The following is a 27,436-nucleotide window of genomic DNA, read 5'->3' as shown; positions in this document are numbered from 1 at the left end:
ACCTACCTCTCAGGGTGTCTGTTGTGGGGGAGGAAGGTAAAGGAGATTGTAAGCTGCTCTGAGACTAGGTGTGTGGGGTGGGGTATAAATCCAATATTTCCTCTTCCTTCACCTTAGAATCCACCTCAGAGTTATATTAATTGGGACTACAATATCAGGGGAAAACATATGCAAAGGCTACCCCAACAATGATTTGTGTCAAAGCTCAAGTTCACTTGCTTAATATCTTTCTATAATATAAATCCATACTCTCCGTATTTGTAATGCTTTCCTACGTCCTCCAACTTGTCATGCCCCAGCGTCTGTCCCCCTGCCCTTGTTTTTTAGCACATCCTTTCCTGAATCTTCTGCTGTTTGAAATCTTCCTCCTGATATCAGTGTTTTGGGGCTGGGTGGCTTCACGACACCTGCATAGCTGGACTTTGCAAGACAAACTGTTGGTCGCTAAATAAAAGTTTTCAATCAGCAACATGAAACAGCCTTAACTGGCTAGTCAGAACTCCATGTGGGGAGGACAGAAAGAGGGAGTTGGTTTACCATTCCTGAGGTCATATCTTGGTGTCCAGCCCTGTGTGTTCACAAGCATCATAGCCAGGAATTTTTTGGGGGGGACAGGCTGCCAGGGGGCAGTTTAGCACAGTGGAGCTTACTTTGGAGGAAACCTGCTAAGCGAATCAGACTGTGCAAAGGTATGGAGAAGCTGCTCTTGTTTTGTCTTGACTAAGCAGTCCACCTGTGTCTATTCCAGCTCAAGGCTAACCCTTTAGAAATGCTAATGACTTCCCTGGCCAGAGACAATGACATGGTCGGTTCACACCTTCACTAGTCAGTTACTACCCAGCCTAGCAATACTTTAGAATGCTAATGACCTCCCTGACAATTGTCAGTTTTCACACCTCCAGCTATAAGTTATCAGCTGGCAGGAAAATGAAAACAGCTTTTACCTACAAAAGGTTTTATTCTCCCCTCAATCTCTCTGTCTCTTCTACTAGACCAGACACCAGCACAATCAATCTTCTGGCCAAACTGGGGAGGGGGCATTGCCTGGTGAGAGCCCTCCTGTAGCTATGGGTCTGGTGTTCACATTACTGCATTTGGGGAGAGGAAAGGAAGATTAGAAGGCTCTCAAACAGTTGGAAAATCACTGTGTGACTGTTTCCTGCCCTCCCTCTCCTTTTTCTCATGGTATCACTCCTGCCCACATTGGAAAAAGTGGTTCAGGAGGATGAAGTGACACATACGTGTATTCACAAATATTTATTGTAATAAGCTGTGAGGTGTCTTTTGAAAATATTTGCAGAAGTAAGGTTGACGTTTAATTTTATTATATGTCAGATCGGAGCAGGAGATATTATTGAGCCTCCAGGCCAGCTGGTATTTGCTTTGGCAGACTTGGGAACCCATCTATTCGCAGCCAAAACAACAGGCTCTCAGTAGTAAGCCCTGTCACATTATTCTTTCTTTTTTAAGGCTTTGTCCTGAGTTGCCTCAACCTGATGCCAAAAGCCAAAGACCTCTGTTAGCCAAAGGGCTGGCTGTATAGCAAGAGTAGTCCAATCACAGCTGCAGGTGATTTGTTTGTGGTGGTGAACAAAGCCATGGAGAGACAGATACCCCATACTCTCCGGGCCAGCCCTGCCACTAGGCAAACTAGGTAATTGCCTAGGGTGCCGGCCTTCTGGGGGCACCTAATTGGGTGCCCCTGTGTGACTCAGTGACATTTTCAGTGCGGGGGGGGGGGGCACCAGAAGTTAGCTTTGCCTGGGGTGCTGGACAGTCTAGAACCATCCCTGATCCTCTCTGTAGTGTGTGGCAAAGTGCATGGTGGTATTTGAGGTGCCTTTGCAGGATAAGAGATAAATTTTCAGGGCTTTTTTTTGTAGCAGGAACGCCTTTGCCTATTAGGCCACAAACCCCTGCTGTAGCCAATCCTCCTGGAGCTCACAGTAGGCCCTGTACTAAGAGCCCTGTAAGCTCTTGGAGGATTGGCTACATCAGGGGTGTGTGGCCTAATATGCAAAGGAGTTCCTGCTACAAAAAAAGCCCTATCTAGATTGAATGACTGATGTCATTGAGGAACACTTTCCTCTGGCACAGGGTGGCTCAGCCCCCACTGAGAAGGGACCCTGTGGGTATGCAGAGTTTTGTTATGCATAGGGATGCTTTGAGTTCCAGTTTACAGGCTGTTCTCTCAGTGTCTGTTGTTTCCTCTCCTGCTCTTCCAGACTTTTTCTTAGGGCACCCAAGAGCAGATTAGTCTTGTAACAGAGATGCTCCATCACCGGATGTTTCAGTTCTTTCAGTTCTCAAGCAGTGGGCAAGTTGCAGTCTGCACAAGCGAACGTTTGACAAACTGTTCATTTGGATTCAAGTACTTTATATATATGTTATACCAAGAGGAAAACGGCACATGCCAGTTCCCCCCCCCCCACCCCCCGCTGCTTCAGTCTCATCTACTGCCCCCCGTCTGTTGTTTGCCACATTCTTTTAAAGTACATGAAACATTTACATTTTACAGTAGATGAATTGCAGATATGATATGATATGACATGAATTTCCATCAGCATCTCAAGAGGCTATCGCTGCAGTAGCTAGTTGGGACTGGAATGCAAGGGGGAATAAGGGCAATGCTTCATAGGTAGGAAAAAAGGCGCTTTTTACTCAAAGGACATAACGGTCTGAACCAACCTATATATCTGATTGTTTAACCTTGACTACTCAGTTCTAGCAATACGTCAAGCTCTGCTCAGTTTTTCATAAATAACAAGCTCTGTGTTGATTAATTCATTGAAACCGTACTCACTTGTTAAAGCCGTTAGGGGACTGAGTAGTCAAGGTTAAACAATCAGATATATAGGTTGGTTCAGACCTTCATGTCCTTTGAGTAAAAAGCACCTTTTTTTCCTACCAATGGAGAATTGCTCTCAGCCCTCCTTGCATTCCAGTCCCAACTAGTTACTGCAGCAATAGTCTCTGAGATGCTGACCTTGGAAAAACAAGGCGCTCCAAACACTCAGGGTGAGAAAGTAGATACTTCATAAGTTACACAGACAAAATATGAGCAATTAGCTAGCCAGCTGCCTCTATAATCACAATAGCACATTGTTATAATGCTGAACCAACATGGAAGTACCCATGGCAAGGAGCCTCCTTGACACTTGGCCTGGTGTTTGTTAATAGGAAAGGCAAGAGAACAATCTGGATTGGGAATAATTTGGACATGTGTGTTCTGGCAATGGTGCCTGTCCCCTCTCCGAAATCATTTTCTGCCCTAAAAAAAGTAATAGCAATTTAGATACTAAATAAATAAATAAGTTTTCTCTCTAAGGGATGAGCTTTCCACAGTTAAAAAAAAAGAAGGTAAAGGTAGTCCCCTGTGCAAGCACCAGTCGTTTCCGACTCTGGGGTGACATCGCGTCACAATGTTTTCACGGCAGACTTTTTATGGGGTGGTTTGCCATCGCCTTCCCCAGTCATCTACACTTTACCCCCAGCAAGCTGGGTACTCATTTTACTGACCTCAGAAGGATGGAAGGCTGAGTCAACCTTGAGCCGGCTACCTGAACCCAGCAGGTTGCTGGCCCAAGGTTGCAGAGCCAGTTTGGTGTAGTGGTTAAGTGTGCGGACTCTTATCTGGGAGAACCAGGTTTGATTCCCCACTCCTCCACTTGCACCTGCTGGAATGGCCTTGGGTCAGCCATAGCTCTGGCAGAGGTTGTCCTTGAAAGGGCAGCTGCTGTGAGAACCCTCTCCAGCCCCACCCACCTCACAGGGTGTCTGTTGTGAGGGGAGAAGACATAGGAGATTGTAAGCCGCTCTGAGTCTCTGATTCAGGGAGAAGGGTGGGATATAAATCTGCAATTCTTCTTCTTCTTCTGCAGCTTTACCACTCTGCACCATGGGCCTCGCAACTTTGCGACCGAGAACGTATTGGCCAGGTTCAATTTTAGTTTGAACTAATTCACTAAGAGCGCCTACCCAGAGTAGGGCTAATGAAATTGACCAAGTCTTGCAAGGGCTAAAAAAAAAAAAGCCGGTCAGTTTCACTCCAGGTGGTCCCTCAGAAGGACCAGCATGAACAGAGCCTGAGATGTTCCTTAGCATCTGGTGAACTGGTCTCGACAGATGCTGTCACTAGCCTGACTGTGCCCGCATACCTTGCTGGATTGAAGTTTTAAGGACATGCATGACGATACAATACATGAGCGAACGCATTCACATTTCATCGCGCACGTGTGTGCTAAGGCTGATGTTTGTGTGTCTGTATTAAAATATTATATGTTAGCAAGCCATCCCATGCGGGGAGGGTTATGTCTGTGCATTTCTGGCTGGGTTACCATGACAACAATAAGAGACCCTGAATCTGTAAACAAAGCTTTATGTGCACCAAATCTGAGAAACCTGCTGAGCGGAAGGACAATACTGATTCCCCCCTCCCCGTTCCTCTCTCCCCTTTTCTCCCAGCCCTCCATGTAGAGGAGGGTTCATGCAGTTCAGTTGTTCTGCTAAGGCTCATCGGTTGTGTAAAGAACAGTTGAATTCTTCTGTGCTGTAGCTCCTAAGAAGCCAGAACAAAGCCACAAAATCAGAGTTACCTACATAGAACTGGAGTTGCAGTTGTGTGCTGTGCTTAGAGTTGTCAATTTGGAATCCTTACGTTTTCAAAAGCAGAGCGATCAATATACACCTCTAATATTTTAAACTTGTAACATGGTAAGGAAGGAAGGCAGGCAATTAGATGGAGGAGAGGTGAGGGAAGGAGAGGTAGAAAGAAAGCAACTTTAATTTTAAATACATTCTCCAAGCCGCTGGCTGGCTTGGTGTGGAGAAGTGATTTAAAGAGAAAGATGCGTTCTCTAAGCCAGCCAATAGGGGGAGGGAGCTTTGAGAACCACACAATATTTGTGAAAGAGCCACATGTGGCGACCCCTGGACTATAGCATCTCAATGGAAGGCTAAGCATCCACCTACAGTTGACTTGTGGTTTGATAAACTATGGAATATTTATGTTATGGAGAAGACAGCTTGTCATAGTAACAGTTGTATAAACGCTATGGAAGATGGTTCAGGTTTTGTGGAAACATGGTGACCATACGGAAACGATATGGTCTCTGAAGGGAAACTGCCAGATACCTCCTTGCTGGTCGATGCAATTTCTAAAATTCTTACTGATGTTTTTAACTTTGATAGGTTTTTGTGTTTCTTTATTGGGATATGGCTTTGCAGTTATTGTTGTTGCAGCTATAATTGCTGATTACTGTACTTGCTTGCTTTATAAAGAATAAAAAAGGTAAAGGTAGTCCCCTGTGCAAGCACCAGTCGTTTCCGACTCTGGGGTGATGTTGCATCATGACATTTTCATGGCAGCCTTTTTTCGGGGTAGTTTGCCATTGCCTTTCCCAGTCATCTACACTTTATAAAGAATAAAGGCTATTTAAAAAGAGTTGTCAGTCTCAAGGTGGCACCTGGAGATCTCTCACTATTACAGCTGATCTCCAGACGACCAAGATCAGTTCCCCTGGAGAAAATGGCTGCTTTGGAGGGTGGACTCTATCCATTGTACCATGCTGAGGCCCCTCCCCTCCTCAAACCCTGTCCTCTCCTGGATCCACCCCCAACGTTTCCAGGTATTTTCCAACCCAGACCTGGCAACCCTGGATGCACTGATAGCAAACCATTTAGTATTAGAAGGAAATAACCACCCTCTTCAAATCTAGGTTTGGACTACAGAAATGTTAGATCTGGTATCTAAGGAATTACCAAAGAAGATGGGCTCCGGGAATGTATGAAAGCAACAGGAAGCCATGATTACTTTGATTAGATCCTTTTATGTACTGTGCATTTCAGCCATTTTTAATGGGTGTTCTTGTCTGTTGGTATCCCATTTTCTTCTTTCCTGCAGTCCCTGCTAATTTGTTTGAAATTTAACTTAACCCGGGGAGGCCGAACTGCAGCTCAGGAGCCACATGTGACCCTTTCACAAATATTGTGCGGCTCTCAAAACCTGCACCAGCCCATTGGCCAGCTTGGAGAAGGCCTTTCTTTGATTAGAGAGCCAGTTTGGTGTAGTGGTTAAGTGTGCGGACTCTTATCTGGGAGAACCGGGTTTGATTCCCCACTCCTCCACTTGCACCTGCTGGAATGGCCTTGGGTCAGCCATAGCTCTGGCAGAGGTTGTCCTTGAAAGGGCAGCTGTTGTGAGAGCCCTCTCAGCTCCACCCACCTCACAGGGTGTCTGTTGTGAGGGGAGAAGATATGGGAGATTGTAAGCCGCTCTGAGTCTCTGATTCAAAGAGAAGGGTGGGGTATAAATTTGCAGTTCTTCTTCCTCTCTTTAAATCACTTCTCCAAGCAAGCCAGCCAGCTGTCATGGGTACTGGGGACCCTGCAGAAGAAGCTGAGCCTGCAGAAGAAACTGTGCCCCTGCCACTTGCACCAGTGCCCCTGCCTCCTGCTGGAGAAGATCCAAGCCCCCCTGCCTCGCCCTCTCGGGTGGCTCGTGTGCGTGACCGCCTTCGTCAGGACCTCAGGGATCGGAGGAGGGTGGCACACTCACGAGCAAGACGCTCCCTGAGCCCTGAGTTTTGAAAGGATTCTGGCCCTTCTAGGAGTGAGAATGCTTGAGTCTTAGCAGGATCCTGGCTGCCTCTCTGAGCCAGCAATTAGCCAAATGGGCAACAGACAGCAGAGGGCTATATAGCTGTGGGCTTTGGGAGGAGGCTTTGTGGAAGCAATTAGTCAGTTACCTGATGTTCTAGCATCCACTTCCACTTCCGCTTTTGACTTTGGCTTCTGGACCCCCTGACTTTGGCTTTGACTTCTGAACCTCTGACCTGCGATACCTGGACTGTGATTCGGTTTTGGTGCCTTGGACCCTCTTTGCTCACCAGCTACAGACCTTGGACTGCCCCTGGACTTTGCCTGACCCGGCCCCAGCCTGTGACAGAGGCGACTTGGAGAATGCATTTAAAGTTAAAGTTGCTTTCTTTCCACCTCTCTCCCTTTATTTGCTTTATTTCCTTCCTTTCACCCTCCCTTCCAGCTCTCAAATATCCATGTCTTGCAGCTCTCAAACATCTGATGCTTATTCTGCATGGCTCTTTCATTAAGCCAGTCTGGCCTCCCCTGACTTAACCTGTCACAACTGAGGAAGCCTCCAGTTTTCTGATTATCTCCTCCAGAAACAGTGGCTCCTGTGAAGGAAACCAGCATAAATCTCAACCTATGGATGTGTGGGTGGTGTCCTGAACAATATGATTGCTTATCTTCAGCATCATCTTGAAATAAGATAAAAGCATGCAATATTGTGGCAATGGGGTTGCTGAATCTTACTCAATCCCATTTGATTAAGGGATTATATTTAGGGGCTGAACTGAAAGTACTCAGTGCCATCTGTGAGTATATTCAGCAGATGCCTCCCTCTTGGTAGTGTTTCTGCATTTACTTCCCAGTCTCAAAAAGCATTGCCATCATTCTGAACTGATTGTGTTTGTCTTTGGTGACAAGTAGCCAAGCCCAGATCTGATTGGCTCAATTGCAGTGTGACATCATCCCTTACAGTTTGGTGCAGTGGTTAAGTGCGCGGACTCTTATCTGGTTTGATTCCCCCCCTCCTCCGCTTGCAGCTGCTGGAATGGCCTTGGGTCAGCCCTAGCTCTGGTACGAATTGTCCTTGAAAGGGCAACTGCTGTGAGAGCCCTCTCAGCTCCACCCACCTCACAGGGAGAAGGAGATATAGGAGATTGTAAGCCACTCTGATTCAGAGAGAAGGGCGGGATATAAATCTGCGGTCTTCTTCTTCTTTATGTGACATCCAAGTCAGGAGTTAGAAGAAGCGCTACTTTTTTAAAAATCATTCTCCAGCAACGGATAGTGGTAATAATGTCAGTGAACAGGATAAAAAAGTGAACCTTATCATAGTTAAAGTGTTCCTCCTCCCCCTCCCCGACATATTTCTCCCTCCTACACCCAAATTGAAATGCAAGAACATCCAGGGTAGTCCTAATTTTATTTGTTTCTTTGTTCATTGTTTAATTTTTTTCACCGATGCATAGATTCTTTTAAAAAATGGATAGGGGAGAAAAAATAGAGCTGAACTTACCTGCTTTACTGGGGTGGAGGGTGTAATTGGCTTCCTGTGCAAGTAACCTAATTGGGAGCTTCTCTGTGTGAGACTTTGCAGGAGGCTGTGCGTTTCTTGATACTCGTTTTCCCTACAAATATAGGCCAGCTGAAGAAGTGAGCGCTACTCTTCTGTGACAAGTGCTCTTGTTATCACTGGCCACCAAAGCTATCCCCCACCCATCTTGACATCAGAGGGAAGGAGCTGTTGATTTCCAAATGCCTTGTTCACCTGCCTTTCCAGAATGCCTTAGTCACTGCCATCTGACTGTTGAATTTGTGAAGGGCCCTTATATTTTTTCTGCCCAGGGCATGAGTAACAATATCTTCTTCCTACAAGCCAGCTTGGTGTAATGGTTAAGTGAGTGGATTCTTATCTGGGAGAACCAGGTTTGATTCTCCACTCCTCCACTGGCAGCTGCTGGCATGGCCTTGGGTCAGCCATAGCTCTTGCAGAGCCGTCCTTGAAAAGGTAGCTTCTGGAAGAGCTCTCTCAGCCCCACCTACTTCACAGGGTGTCTGTTGCTGGGGTGGGGGAGATTGTAAGCCACTCTGAGATTCAGAGTATAAGGTGGTATATAAATCCAATATCATCATGATCTTCTTCTTCATCATCTAAAGAAGTGGGCAGTGACTCACGAAAACTCCTATTTCATTAGTCTTTAAGGTGCTGCTGGACTCTTTTTTAACTGCTATGGACAGATTAACACGGTTGCCCATCTTGATCTATATATCCAGTTAGAGTGCCTGGTTGCCTTTTAAAGGTGTACGTCATGTAAAGCTTACTGTGTAGATGAGGCAAATGTATTTTGGAGAATACATTTCATGCAGGTACACTAAAGCAGTGGGATGTGGAATGGTATGATCTTGTTAGATCTCCAAAGCTAAGCAGGTTGGCACTTGGATGGGAGACCATTTAGGAAGACTCTGCAGAGGAAGGCGATGGCAAACCACCTCTGCTTCTTACTTGCCTCAAACGCCCCATTGATGGCACGTATGTATCTATGTCCATTAAGCAGAGAGAGAGGATTGGCCACAGTTCCTTCACAAGTATACTCTTGATCACAAATCTAGTTTAAGCTGCAGTACTGCAGTCCAAACTCTCTGCTCACAACCTGAGTTAGATCCCGGTGGAAGCTGGGTTCAGGTAGCCGGCTCAAGGTTGACTCAGCCTTCCATCCTTCCAAGGTCAGTAAAATGAGTACCCAGCTTGCCGGGGGGAAAGTGTAGATGACTAGGGAAGGCAATGACCAACCACTCCATAAAAAGACTGCTGTGAAAACGTCATGATGTGATGTCACCCCAGAGTCGGAAACGACTGGCGCTTGCACAGGGCGCTTTACCTTTTTTTTTTAAAGGATAGAGAAACTATTTAATCCGTTTAAAATGAACGTGCCCTGCTCCGAGCAGTCTCTCACTCCAGAAACTGATCCAAGTCCGCAATTGCTGAGTTCTAGCTGGGCTAGAACTGCTCCGCATCAGCTGGGCTCAGCTGTTCAATTCTTGATGCCCGTCTTCCTAAACTGGCCGCTCCATTCCTATCGCTAATGCAGTTCTATAGCAAACCTGGAACAAGGTAAAGACTTCTCTGTTGCTCTGTAGGGCAAGATGAGATCTGATGGGATGAAGTTCTGAAAGACTGGATTGTGGTCAAATACTAAGAGGAACCTCCTTACTGTAAGAGCCATTTGAAAATGCAATTTAGGGGATGGGTGAGTTCTCCCTTGCTGGAAGTCTTCAAGCAGGGTCTGGGCAGCCACCTGTCCACCTTGGGGGTTGGACTATATGACCTGTAAGAATCCCCCTTTTCACCTCTGGCTTATGTCCTACCACCAGAGCTGGCTCTGCCACGAGGTGAACTAGGTGACTGCCTAGGGTGCCAGCCTTCTGGGGCGGCAAATTGGGCAGCCCCTCATGTGACTCCATGATGTTATCAGTGCGGGGAGAGCACGCCAGAAGTTAGCCATGCATAGGCTGCCAAACAGTCTAGGGCCAGCCTTGCCTACCACTCCACTCAGCAACATTTGAAGCCCTTTTCTAAATTAAGTGGCCCTTCTTCTGAAAGAAGAGCTACTCCCATCAGAGGAAGACACCCGAGGCTGCACTGAGCAGAGTGATGGGATACAAGACCATAGCTCAGTATTTCTTTTGGAAGGAATCACACGTGGTTGGTATCAGAGCTGCGCGGGGAACCAGATGCTCATTTGGGGTATCAGGATTATGTCTCAGTCTCCTCTTGTTTCTGTACTGCAGATTTGGTGGGGAAGAAAGCAGAGGCAGGGCTTCTTTTGTAGCAGGAACTCCTCTGCATATTAGGCCACACCCCCATGATGTAGCCAATCCTCCTGGAGCTTACAGTAAGCCCTGTACTAAGAACCCTGTAAGCTCTTGGAGGACTGGGTACAGCAGGGGGGAGTGGCCTAATATGCAAAGGAGTTCCTGCTATAAAAAAAGCCCTGGGTGGGCAGAGGTATTGTGTGGGCTCCATGGAATTTTCTTCTCTAGGGGACGGTGATTAGTAAAGGAGCCCTGGGATATTGCTAGCAGGACCTTAATTATGCTCCTACTCTCTCTCTCTCTCTCCTGCCTTCCCTTCAGCCCACCCTTCCCCACCTTCAGCAGATTTTGCTGCAAGGCTGCAGCAAAAAAAAATCCTTTGACTAATGCATCTATGCCCCCACCCCATCAGGAACTCTTCAGCCTGTTGTGTATGCGTGTGTGTGTTTGTATGAGCGAGACAAGAGATGAAAACCTTTTGCCTAGCAAAAGTCAGCACGCAGCAAAGGAAGGAGAAGAAGAAGAAGAAGATGATGATATTGGATTTATATCCCGCCCTATACTCTGAATCTCAGAGCGATCGCAATCTCCTTTAATATCCTTCCCCACAACAGGCACCCTGTGAGGTGAGTGGGGCTGAGAGGGCTCTCACAGCAGCTGCCCTTTCAAGGACAACCTCTGCCAGAGCTATGGCTGACCCAAGGCCATTCCAGCAGGTGCAAGTGGAGGAGTGGGGAATCAAACCCGGTTCTCCCAGATAAGAGTCTGCGCACTTAACCACTACACCAAACTGACTCTGGAGAGTGGAGAGTGACATCTAAACTGGAGAGGCAAGAGAGACGCACAGTTCTGGCTACAAGGATGGCAGTAGCCCAGCCCTCTCAATTATCCACAAGAGCTGCCTGTAGCAGCCGCCCTCTCCCTAATCCTCTGGACTGTAAGCCAGCACTTTTGGCTTTGAACAAGGGCTTCCAATGCATCCTGCATTTTCCTCTGCCTGTGCTGCTGTTGCCAACAAAGCACAACTCTGGCCCCTCCTGTGGATGGAAACTGCGCCATTTAAAGTTGTCCATGGAAAGGCCTCTCAACCCTGAGGGTTGGTGGTGGGGGGGGACTAGCAGGACAAAAGGTTGGGGAAGGGCTAGCAGGCCTGCTGTCCTGCTGCCATCTAACAGGAGGCATACTGGACTAATCTGGAATAATATATCCAGGTGGGCAGCTGTGTTGGTCTGAAGCAACAGAACAAAGTAGGAGTCCGGTAGCACCTTTAAGACCAACCAAGTTCTATTGAGGATGTAGGCTTTCGTATGCATGGACACAGCGTCGGCCCATGGGTGTGGGGTGCCCCAGGCAGTCTCCCTGACCGCCCCCTCCGCCACAGCTGCCCTCCTTCCGTTCACAGCGCTGCACTCTGTCACCCCGCTGCCGCCAAGTCAAGGCTGGTCCTTACCATCTTCAGTGCGGCTGGCGCAGCTTCTCCTTCGAAAGGCCCGCAGGAGGAGAGTTCACTCCCCCTCCTTCCTGGAACCGGAAGTGAGAGGGAGTGAACTTTCCTCTTGCGGGCCCTTCAAAGGATTAGAAGCCACACCAGCCGCATTGAAGCTGATAAGGACCAGCCTCGGCCGGGGGGTGGGGGTGGGGGTGGGGGGAGGGGGTGGAGTGAAGTGTGACTTCCAGCGCCGCAAAGGGAGGGAGGAGGGAGACAGGCAAACTAGGCATTTGCCATGGGCCCCGGGGGGGGGGGGCGAAGCCCAATTTGGTGCCCCTACCTCCCGGCGCCCTAGGCAACCACCTAGTTTGCATAGCGGGTGAGAGCCGGCCCTGCATGCACACTTTATCAGACGATGGGATGGAGTACAGTGAGCAGGAATGGTGGGTGGTGGTTAAGAATGCAAAGCGGTACAAAGTTAGAATCTAACAGCAAAACAGTTTTATTTAATTGGTTTTAACGACTGTCAAGAAAAAGCCTCTTAGCCTCGGCTTTTCTTGATCCCTAGAGTCCCAAATCAGGCTTTTTGGCCTATCTGTATGGGCAAAGTTATTAACAGCAAGGGAGGGTCCCTTTAACAATGTGGCTGGAAGATCAGTCGGCCTGCAAGGTAAGCCCAGTTGCTGCTTAGGTCCATGTGGACTTAGGCCATTGGCTGTAGCTTTGACAGGTGTCCCAGTGTAATTGCTAGGGTCAGAGCAAATAGGCTGCGTCATCCCCAAACGAGGTGATAAGACTAACTCCTCTTGGGTAGTCCAGAATGCCCTTGAAGGTTGGGGTCCTTTAATAACCCACCACCTGAGGCACTAGGGAGTGAGGGGGAAGGGTGCGGCAGAGGGGATGCTGCCCTGCTTGCCACTCTTCCCAGGACAAGCCTGGAATGTCGTGACGCTGTCCAACTGAGGGCGGATGCCAGCATCCGCATGGCAAAGCTAGCCTGTCCAATCTTATGTGCTTAGTGAGTTTAAACAATTTTTATTGATAACATATGGTAACAGTGCCTAATTGTATCATTACTATCTCTAACCCATATGCTATTTTCCGATCCCCCCCTCCCTCCGTTACTAGACTCCCGCCGAGGTTATATACTTAAATTCAGTTATAAAGGTACCCTTAACCAATCAAAGTTCAATATCTTTCTTTTTCTCATATATATATTTAAAAAATGTCCAATGTCTTTTTACATTCCACTCTTTCCCTATATGTCTTCTAAATTTCTTCCACTCCTTTTTAAACACATCCAAATCATAGTCTCTTAAAGTTCTTGTTAATTTGTCCGTCTCACTCCACGATAAAACTTTCACAATCCAGCCCCATTTCTCTGGTATTTTTTCTTGCTCCCACAACTGCGCATACAATGTCCTAGCAGCTGAGAGCAAATACCAAATTAGAGTCCTATCTTCTTTTTGGAAATTTTTCCATTTGTAATCCCAGCAGAAAAGTCTCTGCAACTTTCTTATAATCTTATGTGCTTAGTTAGACTTTTTACGTTTAGCTTTTTAATTTCCCGGCGCTGCTTTACTTATGTACTTTTGACTTGCTTTTTCTAAATAAAAAAAACCTTATTGTTTCTCTCACTGGCCTGTGTGTTTGCCCGCTAGAGCTATCCAGGGGATTCAGTGCTTTAGGCTCTTGGTCACAACACTGCCTGTGTACCTTTGGGTGTGGCTCCAGGTTGCAGGTGGTCTGCTCTGCAGGGCTGCAAGCTGCTGGTAATCCTGGTAAGGGCGGGGCGGGGGTGTCTCCTTTTTCCCTTCTGAGGCCCCAGACCTGTAAAAGGAGTGGTGGCAGTCTACCAGGAAGGCTGTGTAGTTTTACAGCCTAGGGGTTGGATTTCCAAGGAGGACAGCTCTGGCCTTCTATGGTAGGATGGCAGAAGACTTGATTCTTTAACCCACCCCCCTTTGTTGTATTTTATATATGCTGTAAGCCACCCTGAGGCCATCATGGGATAGGGCGCGATATAAGTGCAATAAATAATTAAAATTCCCGGGGGAGCAGTCCCTCAGGAAAGGGACTGTCTGTGGAGCTGGACAAGTCACATGACTTGTTTTCATACAGTGTTTGGGTTGGATCTGGAGGGAATGAGAGGAACTGAGCAGGAATCTTTTTTGGCCCTACAGTGGCTCATGGGAGTCCTGTGAACTCCACTGCCCCCAAACCTCGAGGACTTTCAATAGGGCTTTTGCTGAACTGCTTTTGGAGGTCTGGGGGTGAGCGTTGTATTTGGCATGTGATTCCTAAGGGGGTAATTTGCTTCGGGTCGATCTTTAGGAAGGTTGGGTTGGGTGCAGGAGAAGAGTACAGTTGCAGTATGCACCCATAGTACGCACCTCCACACAGATCAGATCGAGATCTGTTAGTCTGAAACAACAGAACAAAGTTAGAGTCCAGTGGCACCATTAAGGCCAACGAAACTTAATTCAAGGTGTGAGCTTTCGTGTGCACGCACACTTTGTCCGACAATTCCATTCCATTGTCTGGCAAAGTGTGCCAACGCACAAAAGCTCACACCTTGAATTAAACTTTTTTGGTCTTAAAGGTGCCACTGGACTGTAGCACGAAAATCAGGCATGGCCAGCGCTTTTTCTGTAGCAGGAACTCCTTTGCATATTAGGCCATGCTCCCCTGATGTAGCCAGTCCTCCTGGATTTTACAATAAGCCCTGTACTAAGAACTTTGTAAGCTCTTGCAGGATTGGCTGCATCAGGGTGTGTGGCCTAATATACAAAGGAGTTCCTGCTACCAAAACAGCCCTGTCCATGGCTCATGGTAAGGATGTGGCATGCCCTTTTTCTTCTCTGGACTCAGAGGCCTAAGTGGTCCCTCTCCATTGTCCTCCATTCCTGAATTCATATAATCTCTCTCTGACATGACTGCCAGCACTGTGTGTGTCTGTGTTAAGTGCTGTCAAGTCGCTTCTGACTTGTGGCAACCCAGTGACTTAATGACCTCTGAAATGCCCCATCATCAACAGCCTTGCTCAGGTCTGGCAAACAGAGGGCCAGGGCTTCTTCTGTTGAGTCCATCCATCTCATGCTGGGTCGTCTTCTTGTCCTGCTTGGTACTCGTGCAAAACTTTCCGCTCTCCATCGTGGCAGTGCTGCAGCGGTACCGAGTGCCAGAGAAACCTCCTCTAACCTGTTCTTTATTTTACATTTACAGGGAATTTGCCAAAGAGAGAGAGCGAGTGGAGAATCGCCGGGCGTTCATGAAGCTGAGGAGGCAGCAGCAGATCGAGCGGGAGCTGAATGGGTACCGTGCCTGGATAGACAAAGCAGGTAAAATGGGTTTGGATGAGAGCATTTCCAAGGACATCACTGGGAACGTATTGAGTCACATTCTGCCAATCCATTCCATTGGCAGTGGTGTTATCCCAACTTTACTCCTCACTCAGTTAGCATGTGTGGTCCTCATCCCATACTAACCAGTTTGGTGTAGTGATTAAGTGCGCGAACTCTTATCTGAGAGAACCAGGTTTGATTCCCCACTCCTCCACTTGCAGTTGCTGGAATGGCCTGGGGTTAGCCACAGCTCTCGCAGAGCTGTCCTTGAAAGGGCAGCTTCTGGGAGAGCTCTCATCCCCTCCTACCTCACAGGGTGTCTGTTGTATGGGAGGAAGGGAAAGAAGATTATAAGCCGCTCTGAGACTCTGAGGTTCAGTATAAATCCAATATCATCTTCTTCTTCTCTGAGATTTACATCAGGCTGATAAGATCACCCAGTGAGTTTCATAACTGAGAAAGGAATGGAAGTCAGATCTCCCTAGTCTATTTCATATTACCTTTTCCTCGGGCTCACCTTATGTCTTCTCCTTCATCTGGTGTTTTCCTTGCCGGTGATGTAGACAAGTGATTCTTTGCAGTAGCTATACACCCCCACACAGAGGTCTGTTTCTGAATCTTGGGGGGAGGGGATGGGTATTTTGGGTTGTAAGCAGCCCTTTCTTCCCATTTACAGTGGCTTCGGACAGCTAGCAGAGGAGAGTTGTTGTATGCTCCTCTTCTGGGGCTGAGGATAAAACTGCATACCCAGCTTTCTCTTCCCACGCAGAAAAACTTAAAAAGTTGCACACTGCAAATAAGGATGTGACTTAACACCAAGGAGATGGCCAGTGGACACCAGGCACAGGGTTCTCGTTGAATGTATGCTTGAGTTTCAGGCCTTGGATTCAGCAGGCGCTCACAGGAGCACAGCTCCTGAACCTTTCTAAGGGTTCCCCCTCCTCTTCCCCACCTTGTCCATTGAATAGTAGGTGCAGCTGCATAACAATCCCTGCATGAGCTCCACCACCTATTTTTCAACAAAATGACCCCTGTTGAGTTCTGTGCATCAGAGCATATATATTATAAATAGGGCTGTATAAATAACGTTGCCCTGTCTGGAGGGCTGTTTTTATGTCTCTATTCTTTTCTTATGGCTTAGGGGACATTTTGATTAAAATGTAACATGCTTGGTGGGCAACAGGGGATTAAAAGTTATAAACCACTGTGCTTAACTTTTGATGACTCTGTGACTCAGCTGTTTGTCTTTATGCACCTTCATGTAGAGGAAGTCATGCTGGCTGAAGAGAACAAAAATTCTGGCACGTCAGCCTTAGAAGGTAAGAAAACCCGAAAGCAGTCTGGGTTCAGGCTATTCTTAGGATTCCGGGACTGTTGACCGGAGCTATGCTATGGTATTTGGAAAACTCTGAGCATCAGTGCCCTGACCTGGATAGCCCAGACTAGCCCGATCTCATCAGATCTCAGAAGCTAAGCAGGGCTGACCCTGGCAAGTACTCGGATGGGAGACCTCCTTGGAATACCAGGAGTGGGAGGCAGAGGCAGGCTGTATCAAGCCACTTCTCTGAACGTCCTCTGTGCCCCAGTAGGGGTCGCTAGAAGTCACCATGACTTCCAGGTATACATGCGCACTCACAGATAGAGGCTATGGAAGCCCAGGTCACAGCAGTTGCGCCATCTGCCTTTTACTGTCTTCGGCAGGTCAAACAGCTAGTGCCCTATCTGACCCCCCCAGGACTTAGCTACAGTGATCCATGCAACCATCACTTTCAGGCTGGATTACTGTAAGTCGCTCTATGCAGGCTTGCCCTTGGGGCTGACATCTTGGGCCGATATCTGTGTTTAGCCTGCAAAATGTGCTCGCACCGCCTATGTTCTATTTACCCTGTTGTTCTTGTTTCGATTGCTTTATTGTTATTTTATTGCTGGGTTTTAATGGTTATCTATTGTGTCTGCAGTTTGCCCTAAACCCTCCAATGGGAAAGGGCGGAATATAAATCTACTAAAATAAAATAAAAAATAATAAAATGCACACACACACACACAAAATTTTTAAAATGGGCTGTGGCGGACGTGGCTCTTTCATTAATTGCTGGTGGCCTTGTAAATTCATATATGATTTTTAGAAAGCTATAGTAGGACAGATTAAATTAATTACTGCTTATGAGATCCCACTACAGCAAGATCTTACTTTGCTACATTTGTGGAAAGACTCCACTATACCCAAAATTAGACAAAATTTAATAATGTTATTACTAGGGTTTGTAGAATCTTTCGGGATCAAGTGCCGTGTTCTACTGGAGAAAGTTTTCCTTCCAGACGTTTCGTTCTCAGCTGCGGAGAACATCCTCAGTGGCGTTGCAGCCAGAGCAGGCGCTCAGACCTTCTTGGCTGCTGTGCATTGCCTGCTCCGGCTGCAACGCCACTGAGGATGTTCTCCGCAGCTGAGAACGAAACGTCTGGAAGGAAAACTTTCTCCAGTAGAACACGGCACTTGATCCCGAAAGATTCTACAAACCCTAATGATGTTACCAGCCGTGAAAACCTGAAATCTTTGATAATGTTATTACTAATTGTCATCTACCTCTGGTGGCAAATATGTGCAGGCTCTACCGTTGGGTCCCTAAACTGAACTAGCTAAGATTTCGGCATGCATAAGTGGATAGTTATTCTTCCATAGCTTCAGGCAAGGAACTTGCAAACCCCAACAGTTCCCAGGTGCAAATACTTGGGTTACTTTGGGAATGAAGGCTTTACCTTGTCTCAATAAGAGAACATAAGAACATAAGGGAAGCCGTGTTGGATCAGGCCAATGGCCCAACCAGTCCAACACTGTGTCACATAGTGGCCAAAAGGACCAGGTGCCATCAGGAGGTCTGTCAGGGGGTCCAGGACACTAGAAGCCCTCCCACTGTTGCCCCCCCACAACCACCAAGATTACAGAGCATCACTGTCCCAGACAGAGAGTTCCATCAGAGTGGCTAATAGCCACTGCCATTCAGAATCAAAGATCTCCTCATCTGTACTGAACCACCTTTTCATCTGCATCTCTCAAACCTTCTTCCTGGCTCTGCTTCTTGGTCACTCTAGATGGTGATGGAACATTGGGGACTTTCACATGGGTTGGTCACTGCTTTCTGCTGCTGCAGCATATGGGTGTTTCTTCTGTTTCCTTCGTCCCTAGTGCTTAGGAGGGCAACCATCAAAAGGAACCGGACAGAAGCCATGAATCGGGACTCTAGCGATGAGCGTGTGGACATCTCTTCCGTGGGTAAGATGCAGCCTATCACAGTTCTTCCACAGAGTGGAGGCCTGCCTTGTCCTTCTGATCTGTAGTGCAAAAAGGCAGCTTTTTGGAGTTTTGCGTGCAGTTCTAGAGGCCTGACTTCAAAAAGGACGTGGACAGAATGGAATGGGTGCAAAGGAGAGCGACAAGGATGATCAGGGGCCTGGAGACCAAGCCTTAGGAGGAAAGGCTTAGAGACTTGGGAATGTCAGTCTGGAGAAGAGGAGGTTGGGGGGGGGGGGCATGATTTCTCTCCTGAAGTATTTGAAGGGCTGTCACTTAGAGGAGGGCAGGGAGCTGTTCCTGTTGTCAGCAGAGGAAAGGACACACAATAATCTGTTTAAATTAAGGACAAGAAGGTACCAGATGAATATTAGGAAAAACTTTCTTACAGGAAGAGTTGTTCAGCAGTGGAATCAGCTTCCGTGGGCGGTGGTGAGCTCCCCCTCACTGGCAGTCTTTAAGCAACGGCTGGATGGACGCTCTCCGCGAGGGGTGTCAAACTCATTTGTTATGAGGGCTGGATCTGACATAAATGACACCTCATCTGGCCAGGCCATGTGTGTCATGAAATGTAATGCCAGGTAGCAGAGATATAACCTTTATAAAGGACAGGGATAAACACAAAGAGCTTTTAAAAGGTTAAAATAAAACATGCTTAAAACATTAACACTTCTTGGTCTTAAAGGTGCTTTCTTTGTATCTCTCCCATGTGATCCAGGGAACTGAGCAAAGGAAGCTCTGGCTCTTTTTCTCCTTCCCCAGGGGACCAGGAGATGAAGGAACCTCAGCCAATAAAAGGAAGAGAGGCGTGGCTCAGTAGCTCTGCTGTGTGACTGAGAGAGCCGGGCAAAGCAAGCTATTCCTCTCTCCTTCCTCCCCAAGGGAGGAGCATCAACCAATGGAGAAAATAGACAGTTTGTTCTGTAGCGCCTGTGTGATTGAGCAAGCCTGGCAAAGCAAGCTGTGATGCAGAAGGAAGCAGACGACAGCCAGTTGCTCGGGGGCCTGATAGAAGCCCTCTGGGGACCTGATTCAGCTCCTGGTCCACATGTTTGACACCTCTACTCTAGGCTGATCCTACATGGAGCAGGGGGTTGGACTAGTTGTCCTGTATGGCCCCATCCAACTCTGTGATGCTATGATTCTAACTTACCCCCAAACAAGCCAACAAATGGAAAGCATGAAAACAGCATTGTCCAAATGAAATTAGAGCTGGTAGAACTGGCCTTTCCAGTGGGCACAGGGGGCAGCTGTCCAGGATTCCAGGACCGTGGAGGATGCCATGCAGTCCAGTGGCAGATGCCATTGCAGTAGTGTTCTCATTATGGTCTCATATGGTTTGCGAGCTTGCAGGAATGGCAGGCGTTTGTTGCCCAGCAGCTGTAAGATAAAGCACTCAGATTAGGGCCAGGATTGCTCCACTGGTGCTACAAAAAATTCACAGAGACGCCCTGGCCTGAATAGCCCAGGCAAGCCCAATCTCGTCACATCTTGGAAGCTAAGCAGGGCCAAACCCTGGCAAGTACCTGGATGGATGACCTCTGTGGAATACCAGGGCCGGGACACAGAGGCAGGCAATAGAAGCCAGCTCTCTGAATGCCCGAGCCTCACTCGGGGCCCCTAGAAATCACCACTACTTCCAGGCATGCACACACACACAAATTCCAAAAGGGGGGGGGAGACCTGCAGGGGCATTGGCTGAGGAGATGGAGAGAGAAAGGGAAGATATGGAGGGGGAAATAGTAGCGATCAGGAGCAAGAGAAGATAGTGAGATGAGATCTAAAGTCAGCAAGGGGTCCTGTCTCTCCAGTTGCTGAGATGGATTTCAGCAGAGGAGGGGATTGCGGCAGTTGTCCTGCAGAGGCGACATTCCCGCTTCTGTGCTACACCAGAGCTTCTGTGCATCAAGGGGGAAGTACCTCTGGAGGCTTCTCCTCACCCTGCCTTCGGGAAGGGAGAGCAGACTGCGCACTGATTGTTTTGTTAGCTTGAGACTGGACTTGGCCATTTTGGTGTAGTGGTTAAGTGTGCAGACTCTTATCTGGGAGAGCCAGGTTTGATTCCCCACTCCTCCACTTGCAGCTGCTGGAATAGCCTTGGGTCAGCCATAGCTCTCGCAGAGCTGTCCTTGAAAGAGCTGTCCTCTCTCAGCCCCACCTAACTCACAGGGTGTCTATTGTAGGGGAGGAAGGGAAAGGAGATTGTGAACTGCTCTGAGACTCTGAGATTCAGAATGAAGGGCAGGATATAAATCCAATATCCTCCTCCTTCTCCTCCTTCTTCTCCTTCTCCTCCTCCTCCTTCTCCTTCTTCTTCTCCTTCCCTTGAATAGCAACCTCTTCACAAAGGAAAGCATGCACCGTTTTCCAATTAGTGCAAAGAATAAGCTCTTTCAGTTTGTAGGAATGGTGTGTGAAGCGTTTGGCAGGATAGATCACAACCTTAGAGAATTAAAAAAAACAAAAACCCTTCTGTGCATCAAGCTGTTCTCAGAATAGATGCATAGAGGAAAAAAATATAGAGTGTGTTCACACCTGTACCACTGGCTAGGTTTATTCTAGCAGAAAAGGATTTTGAGCTGACTTGGAGTGGTAGATTTTGTGAGGTTTTTTAAGCTTTCCAAGTTTGAGTGATGGTTTTATGGAGCTCATTGTTCTCTGCCGTTCTGTACTCAGTGTTATCTGAGCTGAGCCTTCAGGATGGGTTAAGAGGAGTAATGTTAATTGAATAGAATTATAGGAAGGAACTGCACGCATGCAGTGGAAGGTAGGAGAACACAGAAAGCTCCACTGGGACTAAGCAATTCCAGAAGAAAGTCCCATCTCTGCTCTGTTAAGACCTCACATGGAGTATTGTGTTCAGTTTGGAGCACCACAGTTTAAGAAGGATATAGACAAGCTGGAACGAGTCCAGAGGAGGACGACGAAGATGGTGAGGGGTCTGGAGACCAAAGTCCTATGAAGAAAGGTTGAAGGAGCTGGGCATGTTTAGCCTGGAGAGGAGGTGGCTGAGAGGTGATATGATCACCATCAAGTATTTGAAGGGCTGTCATATAAAGCAGGGGTGACCAACGGTAGTTCTCCAGATGTTTTTTGCCTACAACTCCCATCAGCCCCAGCCAGCATGGCCAATGGCTGGGGATGATGGAAGTTGTAGGCAAAAAACATCTGGAGAGCTACCATTGGCCACCCCTGATATAGAGGATGGTGTGGAATTGTTTTCTGTGGCCCCAGAAGGTAGGACCAGAACCAATAGGTTGAAATTTAATCAAAAGAGTTTCTGGCTCAACATTAAGAAGAACTTCCTGACTGTTAGAGCGATTCTTCCATGGAACAGGCTTCCTCGGGAGGTGGTGGGCTCTCCATCCTTGGAGGTTTTTCAACAGAGGCTAATGGTCATCTGACAGCAATGAAGATCCTGTGAATTTAGGGGGAGGTGTGTGTGAGTTTCCTACATTGTGCAAGGGGTTGGACTAGATGACCCTGGAGGTCCCATCCAACTTTATGATTCTATGACTCTCTTTTGCAATCTTAGAAGGGCCATAAGATGGAATTTTTAAATTGGGCCTCTTCAGAGCTTCCCAGTGGCTTCTGGCATTTACCGGTTCCTACAGGGTATGGATCTCTTAGATATATTGTCCATAAGGTTCCTGGTGACAGTTTTAATAGTACTGCTGCGTTCAGTTTTCTGGGATTTATGTGGGTTTTAATCTGCTACCTGCCTTGGGTCCCATTTCCCTGGGAGAAAGGTGGACTTGTAAATATTTTAAATAGTGTTAAGCCCAATGGTATGAGAAGGGAGCTGGGCTTTGAAAATGCTGGTTCTGTCTTTGTTTGTTGAGAATCATCATATACACACACAGAACGTGCAGTAACTAAGGGAGCAGCTGGTGTCCCTGGCCACAGCATAGCATAATACAGAGTCAGCTAAGGTCTGCATCTTATTCAGCTGTAAGTGGCATTCTTGTCTTCCTCTGGGTGCAAACACTTAGGTCAGAAAGACCTTGGCTCTGTCATTTTCTTCTCCACCTCGGCTTTTACAAAATGGAAGGACTGTGGTTCAGTGACAGAAAATCTGCTTGGCATGCAGAAGGTCCCAGGTTCAGTCCCCAGCATCTCCACTTTTTAAAAAACGGATCAGGCAGTGATGGAAGAGATCTGGGAGAGCCAGTGCCAGTCTGAGCAGACAGCACTGACCTCAATAGACCTGTGGTCTGATTTAGTATAAGATAGTTTCATGTGTTCCTTGTGCATCAGTCTCTTCCAGCACCTCCTACCTTTTCCCCTTGTTCTGCCACAGGCACCCCACTCGCTCGGGCCAGCATCAAGAGTGCTAAGCTGGATGGTGCTTCCTACTTCCGGCACAAAGAGCGGCTCCTGCGCATCTCCGTCCGTCACATGGTGAAATCCCAGGTGTTCTATTGGCTCGTCCTGAGCATCGTGGCCCTCAATACCGCTTGCGTGGCCATTGTCCATCACAACCAACCCGCTTGGCTCACTCACCTTCTCTGTAAGTGGCAGGGAGCTCGGCATTGTTTTGTCCCTCTCAGTCCTCCTCCCAACCAGCCTTTTGTTGATTGTGGTGCCTGATCCTACTAGGACGCACGTTGAAATGGGAAATAAACTCCAGCGCAATTGTGAAGTTGCGCTTGTTAGAGAGTCGCTTGCAGCTAGGTGCGAACTTTCCCCCAACTGTGTAACTCGCAGCAGGAATGCATTCTTACTCAAAAAAAAGCCCTGCTGGTCCATACTAGTCTTTCTCCAAAACATTGTGTGCTTGAGTACATAAGCACGTGAAGAATTTGACTGCACAAACCAGCTTCATGGCAGGGGCACTGTTAGTTATTCGGTTCCAGTGACGGATGGAGGGAAAACAAAGCTATAAGAACATAAGAGAAGCCATGTGGCCAGTGGCCCATCCAATCCAACACTCTGTATAACACAGTGGCCAAAACCCAGGGGCCATCAGGAGGTCCACCAGTGGGGCCAGAACTCCAAAAGCCTTCCCACTGTGGTCCCTCCAGGCACCAAGAACACAGAGCATCACTGCCCCAGTCATAGTGTTCCATCTCTGTACCTTGTGGCTGATAGCCAATGATGGACCTCTCTTCCATTTGTTTATCTATGAGAACATAGGATATAACTGACACACTTGGCTTTCTTTGTTTCAGACTATGCAGAGTTTATATTTCTGGGTCTCTTCCTCTTGGAGATGTCCTTGAAGATGTATGGGATGGGGCCACGCCTTTATTTTCACTCTTCGTTCAACTGCTTCGACTGCGGGGTAAGCGGCACCCGGACGTGGCACGAAAGCAGTGCAAATAATAGCAAGACCTCCAAGGTATTCCAGCAAACTGCGAAGCTATGAGCAAAGCCCCTGAGGAACAAGCAGGGGTGCAGACATTGGCCCATTGCATTATCTCCAGGTTCTCAATTTTATGCATGGAAGAAAACTCACAGTCATGGGGATGAAACCAAGCGCTCAGTCTTGTGCTTTCTTCTTGTCATGGTGAAACATGGCAAGTGAAAGGCCAAGTTCATTTTTTAATTGGTTGTCAAGGAGCCCAGAGCAAGTCATGCCCTGGATCAGAAGAAGACGGGAGCCAATGGGTCTGTGGGAAACAGAGGTCTGCTCCTCTGGCATTTGTTAACAGAAGGGGATGGGGGAAGGTGCCTTCATTGCAAAAGAGAAGCCTGGACTCTGTCCCATATGAAATAAATTACTTGTAATAGCGCCAAAAATGATTAGAGAACAATGAAATCAAAACCTCGCTGTAATTAATTGTAGAATCAAATCAAAAGACTTATACAAAACCCATTCATTCAATCACAGTTCATCCAGACACAACTCAACAGAATTTTCCAAACATCAAATTACATCGGTTATAAAAATTCCATTACAGGGCAAAAGCTGCAGAACGCCAAAGGTCTTTGTTCAAGACCTTGTCCCTGGGGTTTCTCGTGTGAACTTTTTTGAACTATCTTAACTTGAACTTCTTGAGCGGTGAGGTTGAACAAGGGCCTTTGGTGTGCTGTAACTTTTGCCCTGTAGTGGAATTTTTATGACCTATGTAATTTGATGTTTGGGAAGATCTGTTGAATTGTATCTGGGTGAATTGTGATTTAATGGATGGATTTTGTATAAGAATTTTGATTTGATTCTACAATTAATTACAGTGAAGTTTTGATTTCATCGCTCTTTAATCATTTTGGGCACTACTACAGTGATCTGTTTCATATGGGCTCTATCCCAAGCAGCAATGAATACTTGTGTGTAAGAAAAGGGAAATGGGGGGGGAGGGGTTCTCATTAGCAAACGAGGGAGAAAAGGGAGAAGTTGCTCTGGAAGGAACCGCTGAGAAAAGGCAAAGGAAGGGAGAGGCTAAGAAAGAATTACCTGAAGCTCTTCTTTGAACGGGTAAGATAAAAAGCAGGATGAGACCTGCTGCTTGCCAGCGGGTTGGATCCTGGGATCCATCAGCAAAAGTCGATGGCCTTTGCTTATTTTATTTCCTTTCCTCAGGACTTTTTTTCTGGCAGGAACTCCTTTGCATATCACGCCACACTCCCCTGATGTAGCCAGTCATCCATGAGCTTACAGGGCTCTTAGTACAGGACCTCCTGTAAGCTCCAGGATTGGCTATCTCAGGGGCGTGTGGCCTAATATTTTTATTTTATTTATTTATTTTATTGGATTTATATCCTGCCCTCCCCGCCAAAGCAGGCTCAGGGTGGCTTACAACAATAAAAACATTTACAAATATTGGGAAAGGAAAAGAAAAGGTCCCCTGTGCAAGCACCAGTTGTTTTACGACTCTGGGGTGACGTTGCTTTCATGTTTTCACGGCAGACTTTTTACGGGGTGGTTTGCCATTGCCTTTCCCAATCATCTACACTTCCCCCCCAGCAAGCTGGGTACTCATTTTACCGACCTCAGAAGGATGGAAGGCTGAGTCAACCTCGAGCCGGCTACCTGAAAGCCTAGCTTCCACCGGGGATCGAACTCAGGTCGTGAGCAGAGCTTAGGACTGCAGTACTACAGCTTCAACACTCTGCGCCATGGGGCTCTTATCAACAAATATTGAACATTAACTAATTAAAACCTTAAACAGTATAACAATTAAAACATATTAAAACAATTTGGTGCTAATGGTAATATGCAAAGGAGATCTTGCTACAACTCCCCCCCCCCCCCCCCGCCTTTCCTCTCTCCTCAGTATTCCCTTCCAATCCCAGTGAAGTTCACTCTGGGGTCACAGGACCCATGCAGGTTGGGGGAGTGCAGTATGGAGGGGGAAGGGGACAGAAAATTGCCCGTCCCTTTAGCCTGCATAGCTCCACTGATTGAAGAGGAAGAATGGTTGAAATGCATATCGGGTTTGCATGTAACACTTTGGGAATTATGTGGAGGAGAGGGGTGCTGGGACAGGAGATGGACTGCCAGCATCTCCTGGATCAGAAGTGTCAGACGATGGAGAAATTTCCCTGCAATGGGCCATCAAGCATGAATGGACACACTATTGTCCTTCTCCAGATGTATCCAGATGGAAAGCCATGTTGGTCTGAAGCAGCAGAACACCGTTCGAGTTCTAAGACCCACAAGGTTTTATTCGAGGTTTGAACTTACCAGTCCATAAGGCAGAAGTTGAACAGCAAATAACCAGACCGTTAAACTGATTAAATTAAATCTATTAAATTACCGTCTGTTAAAACATTTTTATTACATTGTATGCTAATTTGCTGTTCATCCTCTGCCTTGTTTGTATGGATTGGTAAATTCCATGCCACTGTATTTGAAGAAGTGTGGGTGTGCACAAAAGCTTATACTTTGAATAAAACTGTGTTCATCTTCAGGGTGCCACTGGACTCAAACTTAGTTCAACTTCTTCAGAAGTGTTCTTGACAACTGTCTTGATGTCAGATCCTTGAGGTTTACATGTCCTTTCCTAATAAATCTACAGTATTCCAATGTATTTCTCTTTTAGAACAGTGTATCAGAAAGTTTTTTGTATTGACATCCTCAAATAGAGGATGTTGACTGTTTATCTCATTACATATACTTAACCCATTTTCACTATATTTTAATGTATTTTTTTTCTAATGGCAAACTAGAATGATGTTTATAAGGTATGTTAAATGTTAAAAAGTAAATTAGGTGGACAAGAACATCACTAGGAAATACATGTCCTTTTGTTTTACTTAGACTTGCAGCAAGAGCAATTAATAGGCAACTTTTATTACCATTTATTGGTTTCCCACACAAATGCTATCCAGACCAAATGGTCTTTCAATTTGTTTATTACACTATTTTGCCATTGGATCCTGACTTTGTATCAATTTTTAAAATCTTTATTAAGTTTGAATATAAAAAGGGTAGGAAATGCTGGGTTGCAGAAGCAAAAAAGGAAAGAGGAAACAAGATAGAAAAACATAAACAAAAATACAAAGAGAAGGAGCATATATACCTGTTACATTTCTACCTCAAGACAAAATACCAGATTCTTTCTACCTAAAAGCCTTAAAGTTTTGCCCATGATAACTCTTTAATTCTACAGTCTTCTTGTTTTGTTATATACTTTTAACTATTCTGTAATGTAAATCTAAACTTTTCATCTTCAGTACATACAAATGAGAAAAGCAGAAGAATCAACCCTGAAACAGAGCTGACTGGTTAAATTTAACTTCATTTAAAATAAAAGCTAACTAGTCGGTTTAACAATATTAGCAGTTAACATAAGCATAAAAGGTAAATATAGTTCCTTAATGTTAATTTATTTATTTATTTATAGCAGAAAGAGAAAGCAAAAACAGAAAACACAGTAGTTTTATCTGTCTCGTTATAGACAGTTTCTCTTGTCAGAAATATCAAGAGCAGACAAGATTACAAAATATTTTTGTAGACTGTCTTATTACAAATTTACCCAGATTGACTATCTACTTTAACCATTTAGAATTCTTTAAAAATTTTGGAGGCTG

General features: G+C 46.6%; 1 protein-coding gene across 1 annotated transcript in view; it reads left to right on the top strand.

Moving 5' to 3' along the window:
- The window catches only part of CACNA1E (calcium voltage-gated channel subunit alpha1 E), a 605,524-nt gene that overhangs the window by 404,064 nt on the left and 174,024 nt on the right, over positions 1 to 27,436 (top strand). The window contains exons 10-14 of the mRNA XM_060232603.1: positions 15,053 to 15,168; positions 16,437 to 16,490; positions 18,356 to 18,442; positions 22,761 to 22,970; positions 23,632 to 23,744. Of these exons, the coding sequence (XP_060088586.1) occupies positions 15,053 to 15,168; positions 16,437 to 16,490; positions 18,356 to 18,442; positions 22,761 to 22,970; positions 23,632 to 23,744 (580 nt within the window). The remainder of the gene's footprint in view (positions 1 to 15,052; positions 15,169 to 16,436; positions 16,491 to 18,355; positions 18,443 to 22,760; positions 22,971 to 23,631; positions 23,745 to 27,436) is intronic.

Source organism: Heteronotia binoei, chromosome 2, assembly GCF_032191835.1.
Source record: "Heteronotia binoei isolate CCM8104 ecotype False Entrance Well chromosome 2, APGP_CSIRO_Hbin_v1, whole genome shotgun sequence".
In the NCBI taxonomy this organism is placed as follows: domain Eukaryota; kingdom Metazoa; phylum Chordata; class Lepidosauria; order Squamata; family Gekkonidae; genus Heteronotia; species Heteronotia binoei.
Note: the sequence above shows the minus strand (reverse complement) of the source record. Positions and strands in the feature narration are given on the sequence as shown.